The 13,314-nt window shown below is 32.6% G+C and overlaps 1 protein-coding gene and 1 pseudogene across 1 annotated transcript; one reads left to right on the top strand and one right to left on the bottom strand.

Moving 5' to 3' along the window:
• Positions 1–725: 725 nt before the first annotated feature.
• LOC18108245 (ornithine decarboxylase, chloroplastic-like) lies at positions 726–1,180 on the bottom strand (annotated as a pseudogene).
• A 9,197-nt stretch (positions 1,181–10,377) lies between these two features.
• On the top strand, positions 10,378–13,314 carry LOC7491048 (disease resistance RPP13-like protein 4). The gene is made up of 2 exons (XM_024590958.2): positions 10,378–10,842; positions 10,938–13,314. Exon 2 carries the CDS (start codon positions 10,947–10,949, stop codon positions 13,095–13,097), a length of 2,151 nt encoding a protein of 716 aa, XP_024446726.1. The 5' UTR covers positions 10,378–10,842; positions 10,938–10,946; the 3' UTR covers positions 13,098–13,314.

Genomic DNA, 13,314 nt, shown 5'->3' with positions numbered 1-13,314 from the left:
CAACAAAAGAGTTGAACTTGGTTCCAGCAGAGGTCGTGTACGCCCCCATGTTGTAGAATAAGATCAAATCGTTGAAGCTCTGGCAATTTGCAATCTCTTGCCACACCGTCTTGTGTATCACAACTTGGTTCAAACACTGTTGATGCAAAAACCACACCACCACCTTGAGGATTTCTTATTATTGGTTTAAGCAACACAGAGGATCGATCGATGATCATAGGCCGGAAGGTTAAAAGGACCATAAATCCCATCATCAATCCAATACTATCTTTTATCTCCTCTCACTCGTTTGCCAAGCACATCAGTAACTAGAGTGAATGCAGTTTCACAGAAGCACCTTCTGGGCTCTGCCATCACTTCAAAGGATTTATCGCCTGGGAAAAATTCCTGGATTGCATCATTAACTGGGGCACCAATCTCATCAAATAATGGGTTTGCTTTAAAACCTCCACCAATGTTAATGATGTTCGTTGGGGGCATATTGTGCTGGGCGACTGCATCAAATGCAGGTCTTGCTGCAACTATTGATCACGATAGGTTTGGGCTGTTGATGCTTTAGAACCTCCGTGAAAGGAGACTCCAGCTACTCCAGCTACTTCCATGCCTGCTTGGTGTGCATGTTGGAGCAGCGGCACCATCGTCTTAGGAAAAACATCAAATTTGGTTCCCAGCTGACGCCAGGAAGTCTCATCGTTGACTTCAAAAGTCGTAGCAGCAGTCCACATTTAATTTGGATGCCACTTATTGATTTTGTTGACTTCTTTAGAATCAAAAGTAGTGAGTCGCCCTCCAACACTTGCTGCATACTTGATATGAGACTCAGCCTTGCATGGATTAGCATAAACAATTTTATCAGCTCTAACACCATGGCCTAGTATGGATTTAATCTCATCCCTAGTAGCACAATCAATGCAGGCTCGTTATTGCACTTATAAACGAAGAAAGGTTTTACATTGGGCATGTTCTGCTTCCATTTCTTCACGAGTCTTGCCACAACCCCTGAATCTAGAATGTAGAAAGGCTCAGCCTCTACTTGTTTATCCGAGATGGACCGGAAAAGGCTATCCAGTCCATTGCTAGGAATACTAACAAGTTGTTGGCCTTTCTCCTTGCTAGCCTCCAATATGACTTTGAGGCTGCTGGAGCTGAAAACATTTCCATCTAGTGGACACATCGCCATGTAGAAAGTTTTGGGCTAGATAGAGTCCTGAGGACAGTTTTTATTATTTTTGTGAGACAGCCCTCTGGAAAAATATAGAGAAAACTTAGATAATGGAAATTTTGAATGCTAGTTTCATACTATCAAAACTGTATTTCAGGAAACCAAAGATGAATTTGAATTAATAAATGACAATTTACATTAGATGAAACCAATTCCAAGCTGTCCTCTGGAAAGGAAGTCAAGCTTGGACATGTTGTGATCTCTAATTGAACAAGGGAACGTAATTTTTGCAACTCATCAGGATAGAGGTTAGCTCTATGCACCATTGTATAGACAGATTTTCCAGAGACAAGCAGGACTGTAGCCCAGTTGGAAGTGAAGTTAATTTATGACATCGTTGAATGCTGAGTGTTTTGAGAGATGATAGGTCCCCTACACTTGGAATGGACTCCAGATTAGGACAAACTTCTATTCTTAAATCTTCAAGAGTTGTTACGTTTTGCAAACTAGCAATGCATTCTAGATTTGGACAAAGTTTTATTGCCAGACCTTTAAGAGAGAGGTTTTGCAGACCTGGAATAGAGAATATAGATCGGGAGAACCTTCAAGTCTCAAATATTCAAGAGAATTGAAGATCTGCACACTTGGCATTGGAGGAGAGATTAACTTGTGACAACCTTCATTATGGAGTCTCTTAAGAGATCTGAGGCACTCGCCAGATTGAATGGACTACAGGTTTGGACATCATTTTATGGTTAAATCTTCAAGAGGTGTGCTAGCACTGCACTCCATGAATAAATATTTCAATTCATCACAGAAGCAGATTTCCAGTTGAGCAAGTGATGAAACATTCAGTGAAAAACTTGCCAATAGAGGACAGGACATGATGGACAACTCTTCAAGGCAAGGAAACACAACTGAATGGCCTTCACCCACTGCTGGCACCATCCATTCAACTAGATTGACCATGCGACGCAGAGACAGTTTTTTTAATGCTGGAAAAACTGCCATTGTTTCACTGAATCCAGTGCTTCGGTAAAACTCCATGTCGGTAGCTCTTACATTATCCAGCCCATCTATCTCAAGACTTTTAAGACGAGGAAGACGTCCAAGCATTGGCAATTCGCAACTCTTGCAGTCTATAAATTTCAGATTCACCAAACTGTTGACTAGCAAGGAATCACCATGACTAGGGATTTCCATCAATAGCCAGCATGGCAGCTTTTCACCTCCATAGTGTTCAATCTTTAAGGTTTCTAAGTTGGAGTGAGACTGAAGGGCCTCCAGAACTTCTTCGTCATTCTTGAAGCATTTTCTTCTTGATCTCCATACAAATTCCAATTTGTAAATCTTTGTTTTTCCTCGTAAGTTTGCTTTCTCAGCTTCTTTTTTGTCTTTCACCTCCTGAAGATTGTATATCGACAATTGTCCTCCGAGGCCATTTAAGGATTTCAGTTCTTTAATAATACTATCACTGTCTTTCCCCACAACAAAGAATGGCAATGTTTGAAGAGGAAGTCAAACATATTTATTTCACATATTTATTTCACTGATCATCACCATATCAGAATTTTATATTAAAAATTCTATATATAGAAATCATCTTATAAAAAAAAAATTATATAATAATTATATAAGTAATTATTAGATTTGAGATGATTAAATTATTTTATATAAAAAATAATTTATTTTGATCATGTTACATGTTATCTTAATCGAGGTAACAAAAAAATATGCATCAAATATAATACGAATTATATGAAGGTACTTAAGTGATTAAGAGAGAATTCATCACCCTAAGTAAATTAGAGAAAATATTTTATGTATTCTCAAATACTATTGATTGAGAAAACCTTAGCAAAGGTGGAATGAGATTTGAAAAGAATTTCAAATCTTATTCAAATGATCAATGATTACTATGTAGAGAACAAACATGATTTAATATGACAGACATACTACATGTTTTAATGTTAAATCAAAATATTATTAATAAAAGAATATTAATTACAATGAAAAATTGGTTACTGAAAGGTTAAGTCAAATTACTAATGACTTTTCTAATATTTGAGGGATTATGACATGTTACTTGACGATGCATCTAATCTTCAAATATAAATTAATCAATTGTTAAATTGATAATAATTAAATTATTTAATTTATTTAATTCTATTTAATTATAATTATAATTTATATTTGGGTCAATATATTAGGAACCTAATGGGTTACACATATTAAGAACTATTAGTTAGAAGTTAAACTAAGATGATTTAATTAAGCATGACTTAATTAAAATATATTTTAGAAATTAATGACTGAAATATAATTAATACAAGGATTATATTTTTAGACCTAGAAAAATCAAGGATATACTGATATTATTTAAAGGGCAAATAGATATGTTTCCATTTATATGGTTTTTAGGATTTCTTATAAATATAAAGCTAAGCCTATTTATTTTATAAGTGAGATGAGTTGTTATCTGTTAGATAGAAAAACTATGTAAACATAAAATTAGAGCTAGTATTCTAAGCATAGCAATCTCTATATCCTAAATATGGATTTAAAAGATTTCTCATGGCTGGTTTGTGTGGATTACCATTAGAGGCTTGATAATTAGACCGTTTGTGGTTTGCGATAACCTATCCTTTAAAAAATTATTTGAAGCTGAAAAAAATCAAATCTTCAAGTAATAAATCTCTAAATAATTTTAGTTTTGTCTAACAGGATCTTAAAGACTCCCAAATAATTTTGTTTCATAGTTTTCGTTGCATGTATGATATTCAGGAATTCAATAGTTGTATTAAAGCTTTTGTTAAACAATTATTATTGTTGATTACATGTTTTAATTATTATTGGTGTTCATTAATTTAATAATTATTTTTAAGTTTTTTTTATTCAAAACAGTCAATAAAAAAACATGATTTTTGAAATCAAATTTAAAAAAAAAAATTGATTTTTATCACCCAGTTACTGTTCCGGTTAGATTTGGAAGGAATTTCCAAATCTGGCCAGAATCCAGTCAAGGATTGGCTGGAAAAACCATTTTTTTAAACAAAATATGCAGCAGCTTTGTCGTGGGTGGCAGCGCTGGGAGGGTTGGCCGTTGTCCTGATCGTAGCACCCTGGTGCGCCGCTGTTGCTGGTCGCGCTTGGCGTTGGCGCTACTACCAGCCACCATGGTTGCGCAAGGTAGGAGCCTCGCACTGTTGCAGATGAAGCTCGCGAGCGCTGCGCCTTACGTGGCTGCAAGCAGCAGCGGCCTTGGCCGCGGCTTCTAGGTGCAGTGACGACCTTGGCTGCCGCTAGAAAGTATGCCAGCTGCAAGGGCAAGGTGTCTTGCTGGCGACACATGGAATTTACCCCTTCACCCCTTCTCTTGTGTGTGATGACCGTAGGGCTTATTTTAAGGTAAATATCATTTTACCCTCTTATTTATGTTTTTTTAATCCCGCGAATAAAAGTTTTATTTTAATTTAATTTAAACTCAAATTACATTAAATATAGCATTAATTTTTCTAATATAATTAGGATTTAATTAAAAAAAAGTTTTAAATAAAATAAAATTTAGATTTTATACCTTAAAGTATTTTAATTAAATAATTTATTTTCATAATAGGATTAGGAATGAATTAAATTGTTTAATTCATTTTTTTTGAATTTATGATATTCTAATGGGATTAAGATTTATTTAATTAAATAATTTTTATAAAAATGGTTTTTCTAAAATAATGAGAGTTTTTTATACAAAAAATTATTTAATCAATCCTAAAATAGTTTAGGATATTAATAAGAATTTTAGTGTGATTAATTTTCTTATGAAATTTTAAGAAATGTTTTTCATGGAATTTATGTTAAATAAATTTTTTTTTGTTCGGGAAATTATCAAATTAGATTTGATTGAATATTTTTAAGTTTTAGAAATATTATTTTATAGTAGAACATAAAGCTAATAATTAGAATTGAAGCATGCAGTGTATTTATCATGATATTAAAATGTTTTTAATCCATAATTGATTATTATGGACATTAAAGACTAATGTGATTGTATTTTTATTTGATGGTTGAATGATTGTAATTTTATTAAATAAGGCTTGTGTGTCTTGTCTTATCTCTATTTTTCTTCTAGGTTGTAAATTTTGTTCTCATCTAATTCCACTCGAATGTAACTCGAGATTTTTTAATTAATTATGTAAATGCTATGTAATTTAGAAATGTAGGAATTTAGATAGGAAATTATTTTGTAATCTAATACGAAGAAAGAAATGATGATGAAGGCTACGATTGAAGTGTTTGTAGTAGACTTATGAAAACTTGTTCTAACTATTTAGGATTTGACCATCTAATTTCCTTCAGTGGCTCGAGGGAATTGGTTTAGATATATTCATAATTATCCCATTAGAATGACATGTTAGGGGTGTATGTTTATATATAAATTGTTGTGTATGAAATGTATATTTGTTATGCCAAATTATATATGAGACCTAATTAATAATAAATCCCCCATTAATATATTAAGTACACGTTGAAAACATGAATAGTTGTCTTCTAATTTTATATGCATAAAACCATAGTTTTATTCATGAATAATTTATTGAGTCACTCAAGGTTACCATTAATTGAATATGTTTAATGCTATAAAATTAAGTTCTATTTAACTAACCTATATAATTTGGATGAGTCACTTATGATCATATGAAGTTAGAGGCATGAGTTAGATGAAACATATATGATATGTTTAGACAAAGACTTGTCACCTAACTTATCTAAAAGTCACATAGAGATGTGATTGATAAACTATATTATCTATCTAATTTAATTTAATTTATTTTTATTTGTTGAGTCACTCAAGGTCAGATAATTAAAATGGGATCATAGCCCACTAGAAAAATTTAAACAAGATTTATTTCCTGAATTAATAGATAGAGCTATTAATTTACAAGAAAATAATAGAAGACTAAATTAGGATTATAGACCTTATCTAAATTTGAAATTTAAATACGTATGCATGAAACTAATACTCTTTATCTTTATATAAATAGGTTGGTAGATCAAAATAAATAGTAATATATCCCTACAAAGCATACTTGATGCTAACAAATTGATGAGACCAAATTTATTAGATTGGCACCGAAATGTGAGAGTTGTTCTTAAACAAGAAAAGAGGTTGTATGTGCTTGAAAGTCATATTCCTCGTGTCCCTAATAAGGACACTCTTATTAAAGTTAAGACAAAATATCATTGTCATATTGATGATGATGAGCAGATAGCATATATGATGTTAGCCAGCATGTCACCTGAACTTGAAATATAGTATGAGAATATGAATGGCTATAATATGATTAAGCATCTTAAAGAGTTATTTGATGTTAAGGGATATGAGACCTTTATCGAATTGTTTCCAAATATGATAATAAAATGTTCTATTGTAAACACTCGTGTGATGTTTATAATTGAAAACTATATTACTACTTTGCATTGTAGTTCTTAGGTATTAGATACCGAATATAGTTCTCACCTTTGCAATTGCATGTAGGAACTAAAAAAAAGTAGAATATTAATTAAAGTCAAAGTGGACTTACGACTCAATAATGAAGCAAGGGTTGTTGCATTAGTTGTAGGAACTAGTTATTTTGTTTTGTGTAATGGGCTGATACTAGAACTTTATAATTGCTATTATGTTCTAGTATCTTAAGACATTCTTTTCATTTTATTTAGTATTAAATTTATTATTAAGGACATATGTTGTTGTTTTATAATAATGATGTTTTTATAGATCCAAAATTATACGAATAGTTTGTATATACCTGAATTTAAATTGTTCAGGTTCAATGTTGAAATATAGATTGGAATAAATATTAATAAACTTCGATTGGATCGAGGTAGTTAATATTTGACCAAACATTTTAAAGATTATCTAAAAGAGAATGAGATTTTCTACACCTCTTAGAACACTACATCCAGATGAAATATATTTTCAAGGCTAAAAGATTGGATGTTTAGCTTGAACCTTAAGAAATACAAATTTTCTATAAATTTGATTGGACATGTTATGCATCAGTGAGATAAGAACCTCTCTTAGAAGCTGTGAAAGACATGTTGCTCATAATTCATGAGCTTACTGATTACTTGGAAGTAATATAGGATATTTATTTCAAGAAATGACTTGAAGTTATGGACTTCATGTACTAACCAAGTTTCGAACTTGGTTGATCCACCTTAAGGGATAAAACCTAATGGATCTAAATGGGTCTTTAAGAGAAAAACTAACATGAAAAGCAATGTACAAATATACAATACAAGCTTTAATGAGTAGGAATATTCAATTTTGATGGTATAATTAACATATTTGATTTCATCAAAAATATGGATAAATCTTGTGTTTACAAAAAGATAGTGGGAGTGATATTGTTATCCTAATATTATATGTGGATGACATATTATTGTTAAGAAATGATATATTTTTAATTTAATCAGTAAAGTTTTGGTTGTCCAAGAACTTTTTTATAAAAAAATTGGGAGAAGCAATCTATATATTGAATATAGAGATCTATAGAGATAGATTTTAAAGATTACTTAGATTTTTCCAATTCATGCATTAGACTAAATGCTAAAATAACTTAGCATTGAAGAATCTAAGATTGGATTTTTATCTTTTTTGCATAAAACACCTCATCTTAAAGACATGTGTTTTAAGACACAGATTGAGATAGATATGATGAAAATGATATCCTATATTTGGTTATATGATCTATCAATGAAAAAGATAAACTAGAAGTTAAAAATTGTTTGAATTAAGATTTTTTTAATGGAAAATTGAAAAATTATAAATATGAATCAATATATATTTTACTCTAAATGATAGTGCTCTGAGTTAGAAAAGTTTCAAATAAGAGAGCACAACTAATTCTACAATTAAATAAGAGTACACCTCTACGTTTGAGGAAACAAAAAGGTTTGGATCAAGAAGTTTATCAATGAATTAGGTTGGTTCCTAGCATTGTTGATTTAGTTGCCCTGTATTGTGATAACAATGGAGTCATTACATAAGCAAATGAATCAAAGTCTAATCAATGATCCAAATAAGTACTTAAGAAACTCCATTTGATTTGATAAATTAATAAAATAAAATATGTAAATATAAAGCGAGAAGCTACCGAAGAGAATCTAAAAGATCATTTTACTAAGTCATTATCCATGCAGAAACATTACTGCTATATGGAGCAATATGATATTACATACATGAGCGATTTGCTTTAGTGCAAGTGAGAGATTGTTAGTTTAATATGTCATGCAGCTAATCGATTGGTTACACGTTATATTATTATATTAATGTAAATATATATTTATTATTAATAAAGACTTAATTTATCTTTAATATTCATGTAATATTAGATTAATGAATCTAATATTTGATTTATAAATCTGGAGTAAAGATAAAGTTAATGAGACAAAAATTCTTTGCAAATGAAATTATAAAGTTGTTATAATTATGAAAATATTATTGCACCAAAGCATTATTTCTAAAATGTTCTTGGTCGATGTTTTCTTTAATATTGGATATTTATTAGAGTCATAGAGATTGATACATACCATGTTCTTTCATTTATAAAAGGAACCAGCTATTCTCATAAGCTGAGATATAAAGGATACCAAGAATTAATATGTAGGTACTTGGCATAAGACATGTACACTAAACTGACCCGCATGATAATTTTATATGGAGAGATCACTTATATTTATGGAAAAGCTCACATAACGGTTGTGTAAGTAATCCTTAGACTTAAGATCACTAAGTTATCTTAAACAGAAAATATTATGTTTTGATCCTGCTACATGTTATCTTAATCGAGGTGATAAAATGACAGACATTGAGTATAACATAAACTATATGAAGGTACTTCAATGATCAAGAAATGATTCATCATCCTAGGTGAATTAAGAAAAATATTTCATTTATTCCCAAATAGTTTTGACTGAGAAATCCTTAGCCAAGATAGAATGAGATTTGAAAAGAGTTTCAAACAATCAATGATTATTATGTAGAGAACAAACATGATTTAATATGGCAGACATACTTCATGCTTTAATGTTAAATCAAAACATTATTAATTAAATGATATTAATTACAGTGAGAACCTGGTCATTGAAAGGTTAAGTCAAACCATAGCCAAGATGGAATGAGATTTGAAAAGAGTTTCAAACAATCAATGATTATTATGTAGAGAACAAACATGATTTAATATGGCAGACATACTTCATGCTTTAATGTTAAATCAAAAAATTATTAATGAAAGGATATTAATTACAGTGAGAAACCGGTCACTGAAATGTTAAGTCAAATCACTAATGATTTTTCTAATATTTAAGGGATCATGACACGTTATTCAACGATGCATTCGATCTTCAAATATAAATTAATTAATTTTTGAATTGATAATAAATTAAATTGTTTAATTCTATGTAATTAGAATTATAATTTATATTTGGGCTAACATATTAGAACATAATAGGTCATACACATTAAGAACCATTAGTTAGAAATTAAACTAAGATGATTTAATTAAGTATGACTTAATTAAAATATATTTTATAAATTAAGGATTATAATATAATTAATATAGGGATTGTATATATTGACCTAGAAAAATCAAGCAAGGACTTGATTGATTAAAATTATAAAATTATCCTTAAATAATATATGAATATTATTTAAGGGACAAATAGATATTTTGTTATTTTTAGGGTTTTTAGGATTTCTTTTAAATATAAAGTTAAGCCTATTATTAAAATTAAGAGAAGAGATAAAAAAATATTTTTTGTTAAACAAAAAAAATACATAAATACAAAATTAGAGCTAGCACTCTAGGCATAGAAATTCTTATCTCCTAAATAAAGATTTAGAAAATTTCTCACGAGTAGTTAATGTGGATTATCATTGGAGGCCAGATAATTTACGACAACCCAACCTTAAAAAAATTATTTAAAATAAAAAAAATTAAATTTTCATATAATATAAATCTCTTAATAATTCTAGATCAATAATTGATTTTATAATTTTTACTGCATATATAATATTAAAAAACTCAACAAAGTCTTCCTCTCCTAATTTCAAAAAAAAAAAAATAGAAAAGGGAAAACACTGGACATATGATTGAGGCAAAAAAGATGATGGAGGTGGGTCCAATAATTCAGCTCCCGCTCCTCGTCTTTAACTTTTCCAATAATTCTTGTGCATCACTGAGCTGTCTTGGAAGTAGCAAACACTTTCTTTCTTCTTCATTGCTCGCTCTGAACTTGAGAAGATACAGATATCTTCAATTAGTTGTTTTTCAAAAAGAATATAGAAATAACACTTGAAGTATTATTTTCCCCCCTTACCTTACCTTAATCACAGCGTCTGAGTAATTTCCCTTGTTTTGTCTCAGTCAGTTGTAAGGTGAAATAGTGACCCCGTATCTACAATGGTGGGGGGATGAATCTCTTACTGAGGAGTAAAATTACAAGTCCAATGATGAATTAAAGAAAGAGAAAAAAGACTACAGCGTTGACTCTGCATCAGTTACAAGACTAGCTGTAGGAATCAGAACCAAGATTCGTGGGCATCTTCCAAGAGCAGCTCTCAGTTCGAAGTACTTACTGCTTTGTTTGTTCCTGTTAATTAAGGATAATTCAATCAATAGGTCAGCCAACATCTAAATTATCTTTGTAATCATCAGTTTTCTTTTTTATCTTTATTCTGTCCTGCAATTCATTGCCTTTGATTCTGTGTCCATAGTACCTAAGGATGTCGATCAAAAGAGATCCAGAGAAAGTTGTGTCAACATTAAAGAATCGTCTGTATCAAGCAATTGATCTGACAACAGGGGGGATTGACGAGAGAATGAAAGAAAATGAACTGGTGTTAAAATTTCGAAGCGCTGAGACCAAGTTTGAGGAATTGAAAAATCTTCTCTCTCGCCACAAGCGCTGGGAAGACACAGTTGTTAGAAAGTTCAACGTGCTGCGACTCAAGATTTACAAAACTCTCTCACTTGCCAAGAACCAAGCTGATGGCGCCAGACAAAATGCCAATACCATCAAAGATCATCTACATTGGGTTGACAGGAAACTTGACAAGCTAAATCGTCGGTTGAAAGATTCAGAATCATCATATTCAGAATCATCAGATTCAGAATCACGTGTGAAGATAAATCCATATAAGGAAGCTCTGGAAAGAAAGGTGTTGAAAGAGTGGAAAGAGCAAGAAGTGGAAAGGATTATCTTGGAAAGCTCAGCCATGCTCAATCTTCAGGCAAGTTACCACAATCTGGAGAGGCTAGATTTGAAACTCTGCTTTCTCTTTTTATCTGTTTTTCCAGAGGAAGCTGTGATAAAAAAGAGGCCATTGATCTATTGGTGGATGGGCGAGGGTTTGATCACTGCCAACGAAAAAAAGACAGCTGAGGAGGAAGGAGAAAGTGTATTTCAGGAGCTAATAGAGCTAGACCTCATATTACCGTACCATGAAAGACCAGATAAACCAAGCCCAGTTGTCAACGCATGCACAATGCATCCTTGGATTCGTCACATGGCAATCAGTTTAGCCCAGAAGGCCGACCTCTTCGGCTTCGATTCCTCGGGAACACCATCTTATGTTAACGACCGATCTCGACGTGCGTGCTTGGTTTTGAGCAGCGACACTAGTGGCAGTACTCCAAATGAAGAGAATTTGCTAACTGTGTTCAATGTGAGCAAGCGATATCTTAATTTCAGTTTTGACTGGCTACTGAAGTTGAGGAAGGTTGCAGTGCTTCAGCTTGGGCGGTGGCATTACGTACCTGTGCTTCAAATTAAAGTTGAAAACGAGAAGCTTGGGCTGTGGCATCACTCACCTGTGCATCACATTGAAGTTGAAAATGAGGTGTTTTTGAAAGGTCTGTGGGCTCAGAAGCACTTGAAATATCTTTGCCTCCGAGGAATATCTCTGATAACCACACTTCCTTCATCAATTGGCGAGCTTTTTAGCCTTGAAATTCTTGATCTCAAAGCGTGCCACAATCTAGAAGAATTGCCTTCTGAGATCGGATCATTGACAAGCCTCACCCATCTTGATGTATCTGACTGTCCCTTCCTAGAAAGCATGCCAAAGGAGCTTCAGAAGCTCACTCGTCTTCAAGTGCTCAAGGGTTTTGTGATTGGGAACTCGAAAAGAACTCCGTGCAAGATAGCTGATCTTGCTGATATGAAGGAACTAAAGCGGCTTAGCATATATATAGGGAATGAGGCAGTAGTCAAAGAGGGGGAGTTAGCGAAGTTGAAGGCCATTGAAAAACTTCGCTGCCTGACAATGTGGTGGGGAGTAAAAGTATCTCTGAAGACATCCGAAGGCAAAGCTGAAGAAAAATCTCCGAAATTAACTGCCTTGACAGACTTGTCATTTCCCCCAGGGTTAGAGAAGTTGGATCTGAGAGGCATTCCTCAGGAAAATCCACTAAAAGAACTGAAACCTGGTTCACTGAACCAGTTAAAAAAGCTCTACATAAGAGGGGGGAAACTTCAGAAGTTGAATCACGGAGAAAAGGATGATCACGTGTGGGAAGTAAAGATATTGCGTCTCAGGTATCTCAAGGATTTCAAGATAGACAAGAAAAGTTTGAAGCAAGCATTCCCTAAGCTAGATTACTTGGATGTCATATGTGATCAGAGTGGGGATCAGAAAACGAAGTATAAAGAAGATTTTGTGCTAAGGAACAGAAATGAAATTGGAGAGTACTTCAAGGAGAAAGGGAATTCGGAAGAGGAACAGAAGAATGCCATGCCAGCAGAAAATGAAATTTGCAAGGAGGGAAAATCTGCGGAAAGTGTATTGATTAATAAAGGCAAGGGGAAGGAAATAATGTCCGGAAGTGCGATTGAAGAAGCCAGTTCCAGCCGTGATCATCATCATTCGCAGTAGTGTTGCTGCTAACCATTTAGCCAGCGCTACTACAGTTTGAGCAGTAAGCATACGGTCTCATTGTATAGATCTGTTCTTACTGCTCAAACTGTTTGAATTCCCTCCCTTGCAATGGAATTATATTTTAGAAACGTTCTTATTTCTATGGAGACTATTGACTTCTGTACGTTGCTTTTGATAATGGGATGATGCCATGCATCTCAAGTCTTGTTTATCT

This window comes from Populus trichocarpa, chromosome 19 (assembly GCF_000002775.5).
Source record: "Populus trichocarpa isolate Nisqually-1 chromosome 19, P.trichocarpa_v4.1, whole genome shotgun sequence".
NCBI lineage: Eukaryota > Viridiplantae > Streptophyta > Magnoliopsida > Malpighiales > Salicaceae > Populus > Populus trichocarpa.
The sequence above is the reverse complement of the archived record's forward strand: the minus strand, read 5'-3'. Positions and strand labels throughout refer to the sequence as shown.

Excerpts from the sequence above, each read along its gene's own strand:
- LOC7491048 (XM_024590958.2), top strand. The coding sequence starts at position 10,947 with ATGTCGATCAAAAGAGATCCAGAGAAAGTTGTGTCAACATTAAAGAAT.